This window comes from Somniosus microcephalus, chromosome 3 (assembly GCF_052327205.1).
Source record: "Somniosus microcephalus isolate GS21.2 chromosome 3, FLI_Smic_1.0, whole genome shotgun sequence".
In the NCBI taxonomy this organism is placed as follows: domain Eukaryota; kingdom Metazoa; phylum Chordata; class Chondrichthyes; order Squaliformes; family Somniosidae; genus Somniosus; species Somniosus microcephalus.
Window position 1 is genome coordinate 160,339,866 of NC_140989.1, and position 20,414 is coordinate 160,360,279.

At 47.1% G+C, this 20,414-nt stretch overlaps 2 protein-coding genes across 3 annotated transcripts in view; one reads left to right on the top strand and one right to left on the bottom strand.

Moving 5' to 3' along the window:
* The window catches only part of taf5l (TAF5-like RNA polymerase II, p300/CBP-associated factor (PCAF)-associated factor), a 41,868-nt gene extending 38,706 nt beyond the window's left edge, over nt 1-3,162 (bottom strand). Inside the window, exon 1 of the mRNA XM_085981796.1 lies at nt 3,017-3,162. The gene's annotated coding sequence lies outside the window, so the exon portion shown is untranslated. The remainder of the gene's footprint in view (nt 1-3,016) is intronic.
* A 25-nt stretch (nt 3,163-3,187) lies between these two features.
* urb2 (URB2 ribosome biogenesis homolog) lies at nt 3,188-19,762 on the top strand. 2 transcript variants are annotated; one of them, XM_085981794.1, is made up of 10 exons: nt 3,188-3,325; nt 4,284-4,412; nt 7,007-7,183; nt 8,369-11,717; nt 13,419-13,579; nt 13,677-13,787; nt 15,056-15,292; nt 16,144-16,240; nt 17,567-17,706; nt 18,606-19,762. In XM_085981794.1, the coding sequence occupies exons 2-10, from the start codon at nt 4,287-4,289 to the stop codon at nt 18,801-18,803; spliced, it is 4,596 nt and encodes a 1,531-aa protein (XP_085837920.1). In that variant the 5' UTR covers nt 3,188-3,325; nt 4,284-4,286; the 3' UTR covers nt 18,804-19,762. The 2 variants fall into 2 exon arrangements, with proteins under 2 accessions (XP_085837920.1, XP_085837921.1); XM_085981795.1 differs by having other exon boundaries at nt 18,622-18,706.
* Nucleotides 19,763-20,414: the final 652 nt, after the last annotated feature.

Consider the following 20,414-nt stretch of genomic DNA (forward strand, 5'->3'; position numbering starts at 1 on the left):
AAGTATGTGCTTAAATGGCAAGATCCTTAATAAAGTGTGGATTTACACTACAAATTTAGTGTCAGTGCAAAGCGGGTTGACTTTGCACCAATGCTAAACTTGTGTAGTATAATTGGATTTTAAGGTCTGAACTTGGCACCGCAATCCCTACCTCAACCCATCACTACTCCTAGACCTTCCGACTCTCCTGCCGCCATCCCTGGCTTGATTCCCCCTTGCATAAACCCACAGCTTCCCTGTATGCCCGATTTGACATTCTCCAAAGGGCTGATCGAGGCACCAGTCATCGCCACCTTAGGAGCAGCCATCCTTCCTCCTGTCTCGCAAACCTTCCCACCCAGCACGCCCACTGGGGCTAACCACGCCAACTTCCTTACTGACCCATTCACCCCATCCAGCACTGCCCCCTTGGACTCTTCATTGTCCCCTCAAAAAGCATTCGATAAGGTGCCACATAAGAGGTTATTACACAAAATTAAGACTCATGAGAGTGGGGGTAATATATTAGCATGGATGGAGGATGGGTTAACAGACTGAGGATTGGTTAACAGACAGAAAACAGAGAGTAGGAATAAACAGATCATTTTCAAGTTAGCAGGCTGCAACTAATGGGGTAAAAAACCGCCAGGGTCCGTGCTTAGGCCTCAGCTATTTACAAATTACATCAATGACTTAGATGAAGGGTCCGAGTGGAATGCACCAAGTTTGCCGAGGTGGGAAAGTAAGTTGTGAGGAGGATACAAAGAGACTGCAAAGGGATATAGATAGGTTAAGTGAGTGGGCAAGAACATGGCAGAGGAAATATAATGTGGAGAAATGTGAAGTTATCCACTTTGGCAGGAAAAATAGAAAAGCAGAATATTTTTTAAATGGCAAGAGACTAGGAAATGTTGGTGTTCAGAGTCCTTGTACACGAATCACAGAAAGTTAACATGCAGGTACAGCAAGGAATTAGGAAAGCAAATGGCATGTTAGCCTTTATTACAAAAGGATTGGAGCAAGAGTAAAGAAGTCTTACTGCAATTATATAGTTCACTTCTGACAAAAGGTCATCGACCTGAAATGGTAACTCTGTTTCTCTCTCCACAGATGCTGCCTGACCTGCTGAGTATTTACAGGATTTTCAGTTTTTTGCTTTTGCAATTATATAGGGCCTCGGTGAGACCACACCTGGAGTACTGTGTACAGTTTTGGTCTCCTTACCCAAGGAAGAATATACTTGCCTTAGAGGGAGTGCAACAAAGGTTCACTAGGCTGATTTCTCAGATTCGGGGGGGGGGGCGGCGTGGGGTGAGAAAGAGATTGTCCTATGGGGAGAGATTGAGCAGACTAGGCCTATATTATCTAGAGTTTAGAAGGATGAGAGGTGATCTCATTGAAATGTATAAAATTCTGAAGGGGCTTTACAGGGTAGATGCTGGGAGGATGTTGCCCCTGGCTGGGGACTCTAGATCTAGGGGTCAGCCATTTAGGCTGTATGGCCTACTCCTGCTTCTATATCTTATGACTGAGATGAGGAGACATTTTTTTCACTCAGAGGGTTGTGAATCTTTGGAATTCTCTACACCAGAGGGCTGTGGATGCTCAGTCGTTGAGTATCCTCAAGATAGAGATCGATAGATTTTCAGATACTGAATCAAGGAATATGGGGATAGTGTGGGACGGTGGCGTTGAGGCAGAAGATCAGCCATGATCTTACTGAATGGCGGAACAGGCTCGAAGGGCCGAATGACCTACCCCTGCTCCTAATTCTTATGTTATCTGCATTTCCATCCAGAACATCCATTAACTTGCAGCGATATCCTAGCTTTGATTGAAACTTGGCTCGCCGGTGATGACTGAAGCCTCCCCGCCTGAGTAAACTTGCCACCACCTGCTCTGCCCAAATGGATGTGCGGCCCTGATCACCAAATCACACCTTGGTCTGTCACCACCTTCCTCCTTTCAGCCCCTCTTGTTCCACCCCCTCTCCTTTAAATTCTTCATTCTCTATCACCCACCCAAGTACCACGCCAAGTTTCTCAACGAGATATCTTCAGATTTCCTTCTTCAGCCTCTGCACCGAGCAACCTCTCATCCAGGGTGATTTACAACCTCCATCTCATCTCACCTTGCCCTCTCTCCTCTGAGGTCACTGCTTTCCTGTCTTCCCTTAACCTCTCCCACCATATAAACTCTCCCACCCTTAGCCACGGGGAGGGGGGTGAGGGGGAGGGGGTGAGGTGAGGGGGGGAGGGGGTGAGGGGGGGTGAGGGTGAGGGGGGGTGAGGGTGAGGGGGGGTGAGGGTGAGGGGGGGTGAGGGTGAGGGGGGGTGAGGGTGAGGGGGGGTGAGGGTGAGGGGGGGTGAGGGTGAGGGGGTGAGGGTGAGGGGGGTGAGGGTGAGGGGGGTGAGGGTGAGGGTGAGGGGGTGAGGGTGAGGGGGGGTGAGGGTGAGGGGGGTGAGGGTGAGGGTGAGGGGGGTGAGGGTGAGGGTGAGGGGGTGAGGGTGAGGGGGTGAGGGGGTGAGGGTGAGGGGGTGAGGGTGAGGGGGGTGAGGGTGAGGGGGGTGAGGGTGAGGGGGGGTGAGGGTGAGGGGGGGTGAGGGTGAGGGGGGGTGAGGGTGAGGGGGAGGGGGGGTGAAGGGGAGGGGGAGGGGGGTGAAGGGGGGGGAGCGGGGGTGGAGGGGAGAGGGTGGGGGGGGGTGTGTGTGGGTGGGGGGGTGGGTGTGTGTGGGTGGGGGGGGGGGGGAGGGGGGGTGTGTGTGGGTGGGGGGGGGGGGAGGGGGGGTGTGTGTGGGTGTGGGGGGGGGGGAGGGTGTGTGTGGATGGGGGAGGATGAAGGATGCCTTGCGGGAGACTGGAGGGGGTGGGGGAAGTGACGGGGGGAGGGAAAGGGGAAAGAGAGAGGGGGCGAGGGTTTACTTTCAGTAGCACCGGGCCCATTCCCCACACACTCTGCACCCAGCAGGCCCGAAGCCTCCGCCTCTGCGCATTGCTTCCCTCCCCGCCGGGCCGCACCGCAGGGCCCGTAACTTACTGCATGACGACCGCTCGCTACTATAGCAGTGAAGTGGACCGGCACAGGCCGGAGAGCGGCGCCAGCCCCGGGCTGTCCTCGGCTCGGGCCCAGGCCGGGCCGCGCCTCCCGCTCCGCTCCTCACGCCGCCGTGCCTTTGGCGCCTCGGCTCGAGCCGCGCGGCTTCATTTTGATTGGCTGGAGGGAGGGGGTGAGAGTTCAGGGGTAACCGGTCACGTGACGCTGGGGCTTGCGGGACCCCACGTGCAGAGCAGCCTAAGCCCGGAGAGCAGAGGGTAGGAGAACCTGTATCTCTAACTATATATAGAGGTACGGAACACTGTATCTAACTATATATAGGGGTACGGGACACTGTATCTAACTATATGTAGGAGTACGGGACACTGTATCTAACTATATGTAGGGGTACGGGACACTATCTAACTATATATAGGGGTACGGGACACTATCTAACTATATATAGGGGTACGGGACACTATCTAACTATATGTAGGGGTACGGGACACTATCTAACTCTAGGGGTACGGGACATAGGGGAATGGGACACTATATAGGGGTATGGGACACTAACTATATATAGAAGTGTGGGACACTAACTGTATATTGAAGCGTGGGACACTAACTGTATATTGAAGCGTGGGACACTAACTGTATATTGAAGCGTGGGACACTAAGCATGTATCGAAGCGTGGGACACTAACTGTATATAGAAGCGTGGGACACTAACTATATAGAAGCGTGGGACACTAACTATATAGAAGCGTGGGACACTAACTGTATATAGAAGCGTGGGACACTAACTGTATATAGAAGCGTGGGACATTAACTGTATATAGAAGTGTGGGACACTAACTATATATTGGGGTGTGGGATACTATCTATAACTATATATAGGGGTATGGGACACCATATCTAATGACAACTGTTGGCCAGGACACAGGGAAAAGTGGCTTAGGTTCTTTTACATCCACCCGAGAGGGCAAACTGGGCCTTGGTTTACTGTCTTATCTGAAAGATGGCACCTCTGACAATACAGTGCTCCCTCAGCACTGGGAGTATCAGCCTGGATTATGTGTTCAAGTCTTGGAATGGAGCTTGAATCCACAAACTTCTGACTCAAAGGCAAGAGTGCTTCCACTGGCCAAATTGACGCTCGTGCTATAATTCACATATATAAACCATATATACACCAGCAAATATCTGGACTAGCTTTGTCTCTGTTGTTAATTCTAATACCAAACCGCAAACGTTGTTATCTTGCTTTCAGATCATGGCTGCAATTTACTCTGGGATTCATCTAAAACTAAAAAGTGCGAAGACTCCATGGGGAGACAGACTGAAACTGGCTCGGTTTGCCTGGATTTCACACCAGTGTTTTCTGCCCAACAAGGAACAGGTCCGTATTTGGTAAACCTTCAGGTCTCCATTTTAGTTTGGTTTTCAAATCCCTCCATGGCATCTAACCTCTTCCAGCCCTACAACCCTCTGAGATTTCTGCGCTCCTCCAATTCTAGCCTCTTGTCCAATGTTCCCCCTAATTTTATTTTGGGTGCATCATCCCTTTAACGGGCTGCGCGGCCCATTCAAAGTTTCGCGTGCGCAATATTTCACATTTGAAAAGCCAGTCCCAGGCTGGGCGGGACCAGCTGCACAGCTTAGCGAGAGCATTGCTCTTGTCCATCCCTGATTTCCATTGTCCCACCATTGCCGGCCGGACCTTGAGCTGCTTAGGCTCTTAGCTCTAGAATTCTCTCCCTAAACCTCTCTACCGCTCCCTCCTCCTTTTAAGACTCTCCTTAAAACCTACTTCTTTGACCAAGCTTTTGGTCGCCTGCCCTACTATCTCTTGTGGCTCGGTGTCAATTTTTTTCTGATTGTGCTCGTGTGAAGCACCTTAGGAGGTTTTACTACATTAAAGGCTCCATATAAATGCAAGTTGTTGTGATTCTGCAGGTGTAAAGTTCAGTTAAGACTAGGCTGGGTAGGAGTTACCACATTGCAGGAGATGTCAGTTTTGCAGAGGGTGGGCTGCCGATTCCAGCCCACCCTTCTCTCCATTAAGCAAGTTGGTCATCATTTCCTTCTTCGTCCCAGTCCACTTGAGTAGTGGGGGCTATTTCTCACTTGAACTGAGGAGGGTAATGGGAGACCTGATGTAGGTCTTCAAGATTATGAAGGGTTAATAGTGCTAGATTGTTGCTTTGCATAGCTAGACAGTAACAGGAGGGCACAAATATAAGAAAATCAATAAGAATTAAACGGAAGATTAGAAAAAATATCCTTTATGTTGTGGCGGGGCGGGGGGGTCGCTGCTAGAATGTGTAATTCTCTTGCATAAATAAATTGTTGAAGCAGAGACCATCAGCTCTAAAAACTGAAAGACACTGTGCAGAAAGTCAAGACCCTGTGCAGATGCTTTTGTCCCAGTTAACTTTCAATATGTTTTGTAATGTTCATGCTTGCTTTTAAAAGCACACGTTAGAATGTTTTTGTTGTACCTCTTTGTATAATGTATCATAAAGAAAGGGGGGAAAAAACTGAATTAGTTAACTTCTTGAAATGAGGAATATTTGCCAAAGGGAAGGGAGAACTGGTGGGGAGGCACAATGGACTGCATTGCATGGCATCTGGCACTGGCTGGAATGGCACTGCCACGTCTCAAGGGATCAGACAGTCTGTCTGCCTCTCCACTCAATGTGTGGGAATGGTGCATGGTTGGAGGGAGGGGGAATCTCAAGAAGGAATTCATAGTAATGCATACAGAAAACCCGAATCATAGACTCTTACAGCACTGAAGGAGGCCATTTGGCCCATTGTGCTTGTGCCGGCTCTTTGAAAGAGCTGTCCAGTTAGTCCCATTCCCTTGCTCTTTCCTCATTGCCCTGCAATTTTCTTCCCTTCAAGTACTTATCCACTTACCTTTTAAAAGTGACTATTGAATCTGCTGTCTTTCAGGCAGTGCATTCCAGATCATCATAATTTGCTGCGTTAAAAAAAAATTCTCATCATCTCTCTTCCCCCCCCCCCCCCCCCCCCGGTTCTTTTGTCAATTACCTTAAATCTGTGTTCCAGCACCGTCAATTAACACCTTCAAATTGGAAGTAGGTCAATATCTGACTGCGATTGGAGGTGGAGATCTTAATGATAAGTGTGATCAAACCCTCCCCGGGGGGCAATAGTTCTTGTGCTACTGGGGTGAAGGGATTGGTAAATGTGAGGGGCCCCGGCTAAATGTGAAGATGTTGTAATTCTGGCATTTCACTGGCTTATCCTTGGGGATCAGAGTATTTCCGCAGATCGGGAGATTAAACAGGTGCGGCCAGAGTCAATGAAGGGGTAAATTGTGAATTCTTTGAGGTAAGAGAAGGCCAAATGAAAAAAGTATTTTAACATTGGTGTATACTTTTTAAAATAAAGTTGTAATTGAGTGAAAATGGTGCTGGGTCAACTGTTGGGTTACTGTTCAAAGGGGAACATATTCAGATCCTAGCCTTGACTTCTAGGCAGACTGAGCTGCACTTTATCAGTGGCCTGTTGGATGGAGCACTTCACTGTGGCAGAGCTGTTCTGTCCTGTTGTCTGCTGTGTGTCAGCAATGATGGGGATTGGGAAGAAGTCCAAAGGCCCAGATCTCATCCTCCAGAGTTTGATGTAAGAAAAGGAGATAAAAGTGCCCTGTCAAATTGCCACACCGTCACGCTTTAGTCCTGTCACCAATGTTCCCTCTAAACTGTGCGGCCGTGAAAGGACCCGCGCAAGCCGCTCATCGGCTTCCCCATTGTAAATACCGTGCATGTGCGGAAATTTAAAGGGACCACGCACTAAAGAAACAGGCGCGCAGAACAAAGCGCAGCTTACAAGGAACATTGCTGGTCACGCTTTGGCCCTGTCACGCTTTAGCATATCCTCTGACTCACCTGAATGGAAACGATTTGTGTGCAGTGGTAGGAATTTCTTATTGTGATCCATCTTTTTCTCTCTTATACCAAGGTTTTACTTGATTGGGTGAGTCACGCATTGACTGGCTATTACAGCAAGAAGCTACAGTTTGGAGATGAGATTGTGGAGGGACTGTGGACTTACCTGGATGATATTCTTCATAGCAAAAAGCTGCAGAAGCTGATAGAGATGGGGAAGATCGTCACCATTCGCTTCACGATTGCACAGGTGAAATGGCTTAAAGTACCTGTATACGTCGAAGTGACTGAGACCAGTTGCCATTAGTAACCGTTTCAATTTAACCCAGTTATATCTGTTTTGATAGGAGTGGACTAATTGGTGACTATAGAGGTAGAAAGACTTGGAAAGATGAAAGAACTTGCATTTATATAGCACCTTTCATGACCCCAAAGCACATTACAGCCAATTAAGTACTTTTGTAGTCACTGTTGTAATGTAGAGAAACACAGCAGCCAATTGCGCACAGCAAGGTCCCACAAACAGCAATATGATAATGACCAGATAATCTGTTTTAGTGATGCTGGTTGAAGGATAAAAATTGGTCAGGACACTGGGGAGAACTCTCCTGCTCTTCTTCGAAATATACCACGGGATCTTTTATGTCCACGTGAGAGAGCAGATGGGGCCTCGGTTTAATGTCTCATCTGAAAGATGGCACCTCCGACACAACAACACTGCCTCAGTACTGCACTTGAGTATCAACCTGGATTATGTGCTCCAGTCTCTGGAGTGGGGGTTGAATCCACAACCTTCAGACTCAACGACGAGCATTAGCACTGAGCCAAGCTGACAAAAGTCAGTGCCTAACCTGCGGTGTCACTCAGTTTAAGTAATTTTCATGAAACTGAACAGACTGGGGCTCTTTTCTCTCAAAGAGAAGACTGAGGGGTGACCTGATAGAGGTCTTTAAAATTATGAAGATGTTTGATAGGGTAGACGTAGAGAAGATGTTTCCACTTCTGGGGGTGTCCAAAACTAGCAGCCATAAATATAAGATAGTCACTAATAAATCCAATAGGGAATTCAGGAGAAACATCTTTGCCCAGATAATGGTTAGAATTTGGAACTTGCAACCACAAGGAGTAATTGAAGCAAATAGCAGTGATGCATTTAAGGGGAAGCTCGATAGACATATGAGGGAGATAAGGCATAGAAGGATATGTTGATGGGGTGAGATGAAGTAGGGTGGGAGAAGGCTCGTGTGGAGCATAAATAACGGCATAGACCAGTTGGGCCGAATGGTCTGTTTCTGTGCTGTATATTCTATGTATTTTAAAACATGTTTATAAACTTGAATAATTAATTTGCAAGACTCCCTTCAGTATTTCATATGCAATGTCTAAATTTGTCAGAGAAATACTGTCAATGTCTCTTTCAAAATTTTTATTTCAGATTATAAATGACAGGATCTCCGAATGTTCTGGCAAAGTGCCACTAAATGACTACGCATCAAGCCTGCCCACAGTGTTGAGCTGCTGTCGAGGCATTCTCACATCTCCTGCCTTTTCCATCATCTACACCAGCAAGTGTGAGCTGCTGGTGAATCTGCTCTGTAAACTCTCCTTGCTGGTCTGCCGCAGGTTGAAATCATTGGAAGCCTTGCGCTCCACACAGCTCTTTGACATCCTCCTACTGGTGTTTAATCAGTACCTCGTCGTTCAAAGGCAACAGCACAACCAATCCCGGGTATTTCTGCAGGTCTGCGGTCCTCTCTTTCAGCCCTTTCTCCTCATGAGACACCTGCTGTCCTCAAGGTGTTGGATGAGTGAAGACGAGGTGATGGTGCGACAGCACCTCAGCAAAGAGATATGTAATAAAATCCAGACTGCCCTTCATAACGGCCTGTTCCACGCCGACTTCTTGAACTCTTACAGAGACGAGCTCCTGCAAAGCGAAGGCTCGCAGGAAAAGAAGATGAGCTTTTCCAAGGTCTTGGCAGCACCTGTTGAAATTATGCTCTTAAAGTTGGCCGATATTGACTTCTTCGGCCCAAATCTGCACTTTGCTGTTGTGGCTGGTTCAGTACCACTGCTTTACAAACTCTCTCTTGAGTCCTACTGCAGGGATGGAAATCACCTGCTCTGTTTCCACATCTTCACCAGATTCTTCAACTCCTTACAGTTCCCAAAGATAAAGAGTGAAGAGGCTGGAGAATCTGAGAACTGGAATCCTGGGCTACTAGCACTAGATCAGTTATTGAATTCAATCTTCAGCAGCAACATCTACAACATCGCAGTGGATAAAATTCGGTGCGAGGGGGTGCAGTTCACCTTCTACAGCAGAGTGGCGGAAATGTTGCTAACCTACCCCCGACCAGCCACACCGGCCTGGTTTAGATGCCTGAAGACTTTGGTCCTATTAAACCATTTGATTGTGGAGCCAAATCTAGATGACCTGGTGTCGTTGGCATGGATTGATGCCGACGTCAGTGATTCACGGGTGAAAAGAGCCCAAGACATGCTGCTGAGCACGCTGTTCCAGACTTATAGCAAACTGCGGCAGTTGCCAAGGCTATTCAAGGAGGTGTTGGACATTGTCTCTCGTCCGGCTGCTGATGAGTTGAGGCAACCCATCCTATCCGTTGGCCTCACTAAGAAGCTCTGTGAATGCCTATTGGAAGTACCAGCCAGTCAAGTCTTGGATATCTGGGATTTAATCTTGAAAAGCCAGGAATGTTTGATTCCGGATCTAGCTGGGAACTCTGACTTGGCATTGAAAGTTCTCACAATGAGTATTCTACTGAATTCTATTCTTTTTAACATGAAGAGTCTCGATACCAAAACACCAGTGCCAATAATTCTGCGCACTCAACTTCTGATGGATAAGATGGCTCAAGCGGTAGTGATGCCCCTCTTCCGCACAGCTCAGGATCCTGACTGTGGAGACTCTTCCTTGTGGGCCACAAGAGCCATGAGCGCAGGGCTGATTCTCTGCTACACCTGGGTGGAAGTCGATCATGTGTTGAAGTTGAACTGCGGCAAATACATTTCGCCTGGAAGCCAGGCTGGCAAAGCTGAGGTGGAGGAGTGGAATGTTCATTGTCTTCTTCCTCAAGTGGGATGGGGTGACTGGAGGCTGATGACGGAGGTCTCGGGACAGAACAGTGAGTTAAGTTGCCACTTCCTCCAGCTGCTGTCGGTCCAGAAGATGAAAAGGATCATGATGCAGCCCGGGGCGCAGACAGAAATGGAGGATGAGTCGCTGAGATCTGCAGCCGCGTTTGTCGTCCGGTCTGGGAAAACCGCTGTTAAAAAGGCAGGTGCTCAAGGATGGGATGGAGAGCTCGGCACGCTGAACGAAGAAACCTATGCTGTCGCACACTGGCATCTGGTCACATCAAACCTTGTCCTCCTGGTTCCGTATCTCCATGAGGAAGACGTCACTTACATAGCCGACGTGGTGATGACAAATCTATTACTGAAAGAGACTCTGGAGGTGGGCCAGGACCCAGGAAACTCACTTTCTATTCCAACAGTATGTGAGAATTTGCTTAACAGCGCTCTTCTTCCTGAAATGCAGCCCCTGCACCGTGCGATTTTACATGGTCTAATGGAGAGTGTGAGGAGTCTGGTATCTGCCCCGGGACTGGGTGCGGCCACACGGATACTGGAACAGCTGGAAGGATGTGGCGATGCCAGTCAAGGGGATGGCAACTGGAGAAGCAGCACTTTGGGGTCACTGTTCTCTCGCCCTATGCCATCTCAAGGAATTCCATCCCTTGTTGCTGATAACATACTCTCGTCAATAAAAAGCTCCTTCCTTCACACCCTGCCTGAGCAGCAGTTGGACGTTCTCCTGCGATCTTTGGACATCCTCTCTGCTCTGAGGCTGGACAGCCTGTCGTGTACCGATCATCTCCATTGTTTTCTTTTACTGGTGTCCCTGGTCACTTCCCTCAAACCCAGCTCTGAAAAGAACAATGCTTCCAAGTGTCTGCAAGTTTTAAGCAAGTGCTACTTCCTCCTCACCGTCCTGCAGACGGGCACCAATGGGAATGTGGTCTTTAAGTTGGCGCATGCTGGAGACATCCTGGAGAAGGTCACCGCTCCTTTGTTTCCAGTGAGCAGCGAGTTGGCTGGCTGCATAGAGTCTCCAGCCTGGTCGGAGTTTCTCCGCACCGTCCAAAGGTTTCTGACTAATTTCATCCAGACGATTGTTGAAAGGAAGCAGAGCATGTGCCTGAACTTGGAGCAATTCATTGCTTTCCTCTCTAACACCTGGGTGTCTTCAAAGGTGAAAGGAGAATGGAACCTGGTGGCCGAGCAGCTGCTGACCGTCGGCCTGTCGACGTTGAGCCGGGTCATTGTAAGCATTCTGCAGCAGTCTGAAAATAACAGACACGCGAGCAACACTCTGCCGTCCCTTCTGACCCAAGTCATTGGGCTCTTGGGCCCAATTCTCCAGTCACATTTTGACAGAAGTAGAAGATTAGATCAGACTCTCGCCATGCCCTGTGTCACTGCCCTTCTAGAGGCAGAACTGTGCCTGAGGGGGAAGCAAGATGTTGTGGTCAGTGAGGGAGGGAGCCGCGATAATGTGGAGCTGCAGCACGGTGACTTGTACCAGAGCACCTGTTCCCAGGTTCTTCACCAACTCGCCTCTTCCACTGATGACCCGGAACCACTCCGAAAACAACTTGAGTTTTTACAGGTGTTTTGTTCAGCTTCGGAGCTGTGCTCTGATCGCAATATCAAGACTGGCGTCCCCTCTATACTCTGCGCTGTAAAGGCTCTGCTTGCAGGTAACAGACTCGGCCGTTTCCTTGTTCAAAGCATGCAAATATAGACATTATAAAATTGGGGATTATTTTTTAAAATTCGTTTATGGGATGTGGGCGTCGCTGGCAAGGCCAGCATTTATTGCCCATCCCTAATTGCCCTTGAGAAGGTGGTGGTGATCCGCCGCCTTGCACCGCTGCAGTCCGTGTGGTGAAGGTACTCCCATGGTGTTGTTAGGGAGGGAGTTCCAGGATTTTGACCCAGCGATAATGAAGGATCGGCGATATACTTCGAAGTCAGGATGGTGTGTGCCTTGGAGGGGAACTTGGAGCTGGTGGTGCTCCCATGCGCCTGCTGCCCTTGTCCTTCTAGGTGGAAGAGATCGCAGGTTTGGGAGGTGCTGTGGAAGAAGCCTTGGAAAGTTGCTGCAGTGCATCTTGTAGATGGTACACACTGCAGCCACGGTACACCGGTGGTGGAGGGAGTGAATGTTTAATGTGGTGGATGGGGTGCCAATCAAGCGGGCTGCTTTGTCCGCGACCTCTATTACCTATAAGGACAAGGGCAAGCAGGCATATGGGAACATCATCACCTGCAAGTTCCCCTCCCAAGTTACACAACCTGACTTGGAAATATATCGCCGTTCCTTCATCGTCGCTGGGTCAAAATCTTGGTACTCCCTTCCTAACAGCACTGTGGGAGTACCTTCATCACAAGGACCACCACCTTCTCGAGGACAATTAGGGATGGGCAATAAATGTTGGCTTTGCCAGCGACTCACACGTCCCAGGAACGAATAAAAAAAAAATTTATAATGGAAACTGCCTATGTAAACGTGTCACACTAATGTTACACCCTCTTTCCTTTGGAGACATTGCAACGGCTCCGCCAACAAGAGAGTGTAATTACAGTGTGACTCATTTACATATGAAAATTGTCTAACAAACTAGTTGACCTGCTGTGGCATTGCACAGGGTGAGTTAAGGTAAAGGGTGAGTTTGAACGCATCAAACCAGGATACCTTCCTTCCCACATTTCTCACACACAATCTTATTCTCTCCCCCTCTCTCTCGCCATGCTATGCTTTTGAAAATCAGACACATGGAAAATTTGTCAAATTTATTAGGTTCTTTTATGTTTACTCCAGTCCCTGTCCCATTCTGCACACCCTTGCCAAGTCATAGATACAGATTGGCGACCAGCTCCCAGTTCTCTGCCAACGCCACTCTAAAACTGCTCACCAATCATGTGAATGAATGGCTCAGGGTAACTTGCCCTCCGCAACAACAACAGTTTGCATTTATATAGCACCTTTAACATTATAAAACATCTCGAGGCGCTTCACAGGAGTGTTATCAGACAAAGTTTGACACTGAGCCATATGAGATATTAGGACAGGTGACCAAAAGCTTGGTCAAAGAGGTAGATTTTAAGGAGCATCTTAAAGAATGAGAGCTTTAGGGAGGGAATTCTACAGGTGCAAATTAGAGTCTATACTAACTGATGATGAGGTGCAGTGGAGCAGGCTGTACTGTACTGCAGAGTTTCCTATCTTGTTGCCTGTTGTTACGATAAGAAAGGTACAGGCATTATTGGCTGAATGGCCTCCTTTTGTGCTGTATCATTCTATGATTCTATAAAGTTAGTGCGATGTTGCTATGTGTTCTTAAACTGCTCTTCATTTAACAATGCAAATGTAATCACTGTTCTCTCTGCTGTTCCAGCTCCATGGCTGACTGCACAGTTCATTCAGTCTCTGGACACTCCGCTGATCGGGCTGCTCACCTGTTTGGCAGACAGGTGCACGGATCATCAGTTTTACCTCATCGTGAAGTCGATCACGCAGGGCCTTGAGGCCACCAACCTTTGGAAAGGACAGCACCTGGTGAGTAGACCTCTGGCCTGGAGCCCAAACGCTACGCTCCTCATTGATCCAGCTTGTATTCTAACTCGTGGTGTTGTGGTTTGTCTTTTTGAATCAGGATGTCGTGTCGTCTCTGACCCTGACCGCCCTCCTTTTGAAATGTCCTCTCAGTGGGGATGCAGAAAAGGTTATTTGGTTTGCAGCTCCGCAGATCATCGCGGCGCTGCTGGTAAGTAACGGTGTGAATCAGCTTTTTACCCAATTTTAGGGACAAATTGGGGGGCGGGCAGGGTAGTGTCCCAAGGTTCTCTCTTTGGGGATCACGTGTATCGCGCCTTGGGATCAATAGTAGAGTTTGAAGAAAGAAAGAACTTGCATTTATATAAACATATCTCATCCTCGGGACGTCCCAAAGTGCTTCACAGTCAATAAAGTACGTTTTGAGGTGTAGTCACCATTTTGCGCACAGCAAGATCCCACAAACAGTTAATGAGATCATGACCAGATAATCTATTTTAGTGATGTTGGTTGAGGGATAAATATTGGCCAGGACACCAGGAAGAATTAGTTTTGCAGTGTAGGCACTATTATGTAGGCAACCGGCAGCCAATTTGCACACAGCAAGATCCCATTATGAGCAAATGCTGTAAGTGACGAGATAATCTGTTTGGTGATCCTGGGATGGATAATGAGCAGAACCCCCCCCCCCCCCCCTTCTGATTCACAGGTTATTGACAGAATATTCATCCAACCCCACATCTGCCATTACTGTTCCCCGGCCTGTTACCCACCATAGGTGACGATACTGACCCAACAACACAGGAGGAATTGTGACCTGAAGATTAATCATCGTGGTCTACACCCATCATTGTAGCTTTCAACCCCACTCCTAACCAGCTGTATATCCAGCTTCTTCTTGAAGGAGCTAATCAATACAGCATCAGCTGTTCACACTGTGACTCGGTTCTACAAATGGACTATTTAATGCTCAGGAATCACACCCCAATTCCTTGAAAACAACAGTGGAAGCATTATCTTTACAATATTTGTTTTGTTCTTGGGATGTTGGCAACACTGCCAAGCCAGTAATTACTGCCCATCCCTAGGTGACCTGGGGGAATTAGGAGTCAACCAGGTAGTGTGGGACTGGAGTTACGTGTAGGCCAGACCGGGTAAGGATGGCAGGTTGCCTTTCCTAAAGGACAGAAATGAACCAGTTGGGTTTTTACAACAATCCAGCAACTTTTCAGGGTCATTTTCTGGTGTCGGCCTCAAATTACCAGATTTATTGAATTCAATTTCACAACTTGCCCTGGTGGCATTTGAACCCATGACTTCTGGGTTATGAGTTCGTTAACAGCTAGGCCCACTATCCTTTCATAAAAAATCTTTGTCTTGTCATACTCTATAGAATGATAACTTACAGCACAGCTCGTTGATGCAGTAACCGGTGCCAGAAGCTTTACAGTGGTCACCTTTTAACCCTTGGCTTTTCAGGTTTTGAGCAAGGAAGTGGATCAGCCCTGGGCCTGCAAGATCACTTTGCTTAGTTTGGAGACCTTGGCAACTCTGATCCAGCAGGGAGAAGGCGTGCTCTCAAATTCACATCATGTGACGCTTGCATTTGACGTTCTATTGTGTGTTCCACTTGACCATCTAAGGCTGGATGAATACGGAAAAGTTTTTCGAGCTATCCACGAGGTGCTGTTTTCTATTTTACAGTCTCACCCTAAGGTAAGCTGGTGCTACTGGGTAACTCCTCCCCCCCCCCCCCCCCGAGTTATCTGCTCATTCTGTGCTACCTTAGAGAGTGGGGCATAATAAGGGTCCTCTCCTAAATCAGTCTGCCGAACCCTGACACTGGGACAGACGATTAAAGATACAGTATGCTATTGCACACCGATTCCTAGAGTGTGTTCACTTAGACTAGAGGCTCAGGATGACTTTAGAAATTTGAATCTTTAATGATTATGTTTACTATTAGACTTGCTGATTAAAATACTTTCATGTGGAACACAGAACGAGTTTATTCGGGTCAAATCCTAGGAGCCGAGTGTAGATTACTCTGACGTATGACCATTCCCACCCTTGTGTTCACAGGGAAAAGCCTGTGTTAGCTTTAGAATTTAGTGAGCTGATAGCATCAGATGGCTGCCCTTTGGTGTGATTCACATGAGAGTCCAGCAGAAATGTTGAAGTTACAGGCAGCGCTGGTGAAGGCCGGGAAGTCGGGTCTGACCGAAGGCCAGATAGTATTATCCTCTGTATGTCAATCATAGAATTGTTTGCAAACTTGTTCGCTGATTTGTTACAGTTAACGCAAAGGGGGGAATATTGGGGAGGGGATCCACTGACTATCCTGATTGGGATCCTACTGATCTTGTATCCACTGTCCTAGTCTGGGAATGATGTGAATTGTGTAGGGATAGGGAGCCAGGCTGTATATTAATTTAAAGAGGGAGATGATTTTTGAAAAAGTGAACATTTTTGGAAGCCCTGAAACTCTGGCTTTAATTGTTTCTTCTTGCCCTGATTGAAATATTGTCACTGATTTGGAATCTTTTACTTTTTTTTTTTTAAAACAGGTTTTGCTCAATGCAGCGCCCTCCTTCCTCAAGTGTTTTAGCCGACTAGTGCTTTCTATTATGCATAAAGGTCGTCAAAAAGCTGTTGGAGAGAAAGGTACGTGCAGAGCAAGCTCGTCTTGAATTGTTCCACCTCTGATAACGACACTACAAACCCCGCATTAGCTCAGTACTGCACTGGAGTGTCAGCCTAGATTACGTGCTCAAGTCCTAGAGTGGGGCCTGAACCTACAACCTTATGAACAGCACATATTTACACATTGAGCCACAGTGCAATACTGTTTTCACACTTAAACACGTGGTTTTAAAGTTTGATATCAACAACAACTTGCATTCATATAGTGCCTTCAACATAATAAAATGTCCCAAGGTGCTTCACAGGAGTGTTATCAGACAGAATTTGTCACCAAGCCACATATAAGGAGATATTAGGACAGGTGACCAAAAGCTTGGTCAAAGAGGTAGGTTTTAAGGAGGGTCTAAAAGGAGAGAGGTGGAGCGGTTTAGGGAGGGAATTCCAGAGCTTGGGGCCAAGGCAGCTGAAGGCACGGCCGCCAGTGTTAGAGAGATTAAAATCGGGGATGCACAAGAGGCCAGAATTGGAGCGCAGAGATCTGAGGTTTGTAGGGCTAGAGAAGCTTACAGAGATAGGAAGGGGTGAGGCCATGTTTTGCACGAGCATTTAAATCTACAACTACAACATTTAAATCTACAACTACAAGCATTTCAACTTCAGAAACTTTACAGTCAGAAAGTTGTTTAAACTCTTATAAATTTGACCCTGTTACTGACTGTTTAATCACAAATTCCTAAATAATCAGGGGCCAAGTGATGCAGTGGGTTTTTGATGGCGGCATTTCACTTCTGTGATCTGGATTTGAAACCAGCTGCCTTCTCTTTGGCTGGAGAAATGCACAGTAAAGTGAGTTTAAGTTGTCTTGACCCAGTTCGGAGGACCACAACACACAACGGGTATAACTATTCGCAGTGCTGCAGTATCTGTCGCTATTCTGAAGTTGGGACAGAGTAGAAGGAGCTTTATCTGACTGCTGCAGATACTGAGTGAGTACCCAGATTAGGAAAGTTGCTTCTTGCCATTACCATCCTTCACCTGAGCATAGGAGGCCATCAAAAAAATAAATAATCGTGGAAGAGCCAGCAGTGCAATGTTATGTGCTGTGTCGGTGCGGTGCTGTGTCAATGGTATGTCAGTGGGGTGGTGCGCCAATGTTATGTGATGGTGTGTCAGTGCGATGCAATATTGTGCCAATGCTGTATGCTAATATTATAATGTGATAGTAAAATAGCAAAAAACGTAGGGCAGCCCTATATGCTTCAGTAAAACTTTCCCCTTGGCTGGAGCCCTGGAGTCTATAATTATTGTAATGTTTGAGAATCTTTCAAAATAATTATTTTATTATAGGTGTGACAGCAGACAGTGAAGTTATCCTGCAATGTGCACGCCTGGTGGAAAGGATGTACTCTTACATTGCAACAAAAGCAGAGGAATTCGCAATGTTCTCTGCCTTTACAGTGGCACAGTATGTCAATGAGCTACAAAAGGTAATCATCGCCAATGACCAATTCTAGCTCCAACTGCAAGAGATCACTAGGACTGAGATTCAGCAAGGCTCAGTGGTATCACTCTCGGCTGAGTCAGCAGGTCATGAGTTCTAGCACCACTCCTGAGACTTGAGCACAAAATCTATATGCTGGACTCTGTCTTACAATTTGTGCAGAGCAAGATCCCACAAACAGCAATGTGGCGATATGATAATGACCAGATAATTATTATTGGCCAGCGCACCGGTGAGAACTTCCCTGTTCTTTAAAATAGTGCTATGGGATCTTTTAATGTCTCCGCCAAAAGACGGCATCTCTGGCAGTGCAGCACTCCCCTCAGTACTGCGCGAGGAGTGTCAGCCTGGATTATGTGCTCAAGTCTCCTGGAGTGGGACTTGAACCCACAACCTTCTGGCTCAGAGGTGGGAGTGCAACCAACTGAGTCAAGCTGACATCACACGGCATCCTGTTGTGTTGTGCCATTCTAGGAACCTGGTTTGGGCCTGTGATTCCTGACCTGTTGAGTTCTCAAATCTCCTCCCAACCTGCCTGTAGCAAGTCACGCCACGAGAGGGTGGAAACCTGCTGTAGGTGGTCAGTTGAGATAATTGTAACCCTGGGTCCAGCATATTGGACAGTTTCGCAAGTAGAGTCGATGGACCTACTGGAATATACGGTGGGACACGGAGATTAATGCGCAGGTGGCTGGTTGGGACATTAGGCCACATTGCCCCACACTGCAAGTACCTCCCACAGGGAGCACAAAGTGCTGCAGTTACCAGCACAACTGCAGCTGTCCCATAGCCAAAGGGTTCGCCATTCCCCTGATACTGTTAATCTCCACAATGAAAGGTTCTGTCATGCTCATTTGAAGTACAGTCTGTGTTCTTTACTTACAGGTCACCCTCAATGCAGATGTGAAAAGACACTTGACGGAGGGAATCTATCACCTCCTGGATCTGGTCACAGAGCACGATCTCCGCTTTCTGAACACTTCGTTGCAGATGGGTGTGAGGGAGGTGTTTAAGGAGTTGTACAACAATTACACACACTACCACAAGAGTAAAGAACAAGGCGAGGAGAAGTACACAGCCTAAACTGGAAGGAACAAACCACAGCCCTCATTTTTCTTTTGGCTCTGCAAATTTTCACCTCTTCCTCTCATTGAAGAGCTTTCACTATGGTGCGTTGCCACAGTGACCCATTGCCCTCCAGTGCCTCACCCAAAGGGCTGTTGTTCACGTGTGATCCTCAATGGTTGGTGGGCTATTTGATTATGGGGGGCATCACAAACTCAGCCCCGACTTCATCCAGCGCCCAATAAGCGATCTGGAAAAGAAAGCCTGGCTGATTTTTTTTTTCCTGTCCTCCTTAAGACAGAGACAATGTCCCCAATTTTAGCTGCCCCAGCTAAGATCAGCTAACTCAACCTGGACTTGGGACCTTCCTGGTCAATATGGCTCAGAGACTTTTTTAGCATCTTTTAAAATAGCTGGGATTTGAAAAGAAGGCTGCTCTCTTTTCATCAGATAAAATGAAACATAGACACTCAGTCTGTGTGGATCACACATCCAATAAAAGGACTGCCCCCTCCACATATGGAGCAGCGTGACCCCAGTATAATTCCTGTTGTGAGCCATGCATGGATGCAGTGGTTGAAAGACAATTATTTCAAGTCATTCCCCCTCATTGTTTGCTTAAGTTTAAAGATTAATACCATTTTATTTGCTTGGCTTTTTCCAAAGAAATAGCTTTACATCAAAGCGGATCGGAGTGATGAACATACCAGGTCTGGCTGCTAGTTTTCAGTTCTGGTAGTGAAGCCCAGGCTCTGTAAGCAAGTAAGACTTGTGTAATCTCATTCTGAAAGCCAGTTGACCCAAAGGAATCATCATGTAAACAGACTAAGAGGCAGCTTGTTGATAGGGGCATGGTAGCACCTTGTGGACCGATTTGAGTGCATTCCTATAAATATTGTATTGGTTAGTATTTTGCCATGTCTTTCTGCTTCTGTATATTATTTGTAAATAAATCTGAGACAATAATTTAGCCTGTACACAGTAGTCTAAGGAGGGTGATATTTTTCACTATCTTGGATGACAGGATAACCACATTTTCCAGTAAGCTAATTATCATGGCCAGAGTTAATTGGGGCTACAATAACCCAAGTGTGGCAAGGAATGTAGCTTTCAGCCGATGAAAGACTCAACAGTTTATACGAGAAAAAGACCATTGGGAAACAGCTTGAACTGTAATGGCCATTTGGGAATTGTGCGTGGCCCTATCAAGGACCATTTTGGTAAGGTGTCCAGCTTTGGTCCACAAGATTAAAAAAGCTTTATCAACCTGCCTTAATACTCTTGCCTAACAAAAATCTCTCTTGAAATTTTCAATTGACCCAGCCTCAACAACTTTTTGGGGAGTTTCAGATTTCCACTACCCTTTGTGTGAAGAAGTGCTTCCTGATATCACTCCTGAATGGCCTAGCTCTAATTTTAATGTTCTGCCCCCACCAGAGGAATTAGTTTTTCTCTATCTACCCTATCAACTCCTTTTAATCACCTTAAATACTTCAATTCGATCACCTCTTAATCTTCTAGTCTAGGCAACCTGTCCTGATCATTTAACCCTTTTAGCTGCTTCCTTTAACTTTTTCTCTGCTCCTTTCCCACTCTACTTCTGCACTCATTTTCTCAGTCTCTCTGCAT

What these genes read in the sequence shown, in the direction of transcription:
- urb2 (XM_085981794.1), top strand. Translation starts at nt 4,287, where the DNA reads ATGGCTGCAATTTACTCTGGGATTCATCTAAAACTAAAAAGTGCGAAG. An exon ending in TTTGGAAAGGACAGCACCTG is followed by an intron (nt 13,580 to 13,676) that starts GTGAGTAGACCT and finishes TTTTTGAATCAG; the next exon opens with GATGTCGTGTCGTCTCTGAC. An exon ending in AAAAGCTGTTGGAGAGAAAG is followed by an intron (nt 16,241 to 17,566) that starts GTACGTGCAGAG and finishes ATTTTATTATAG; the next exon opens with GTGTGACAGCAGACAGTGAA.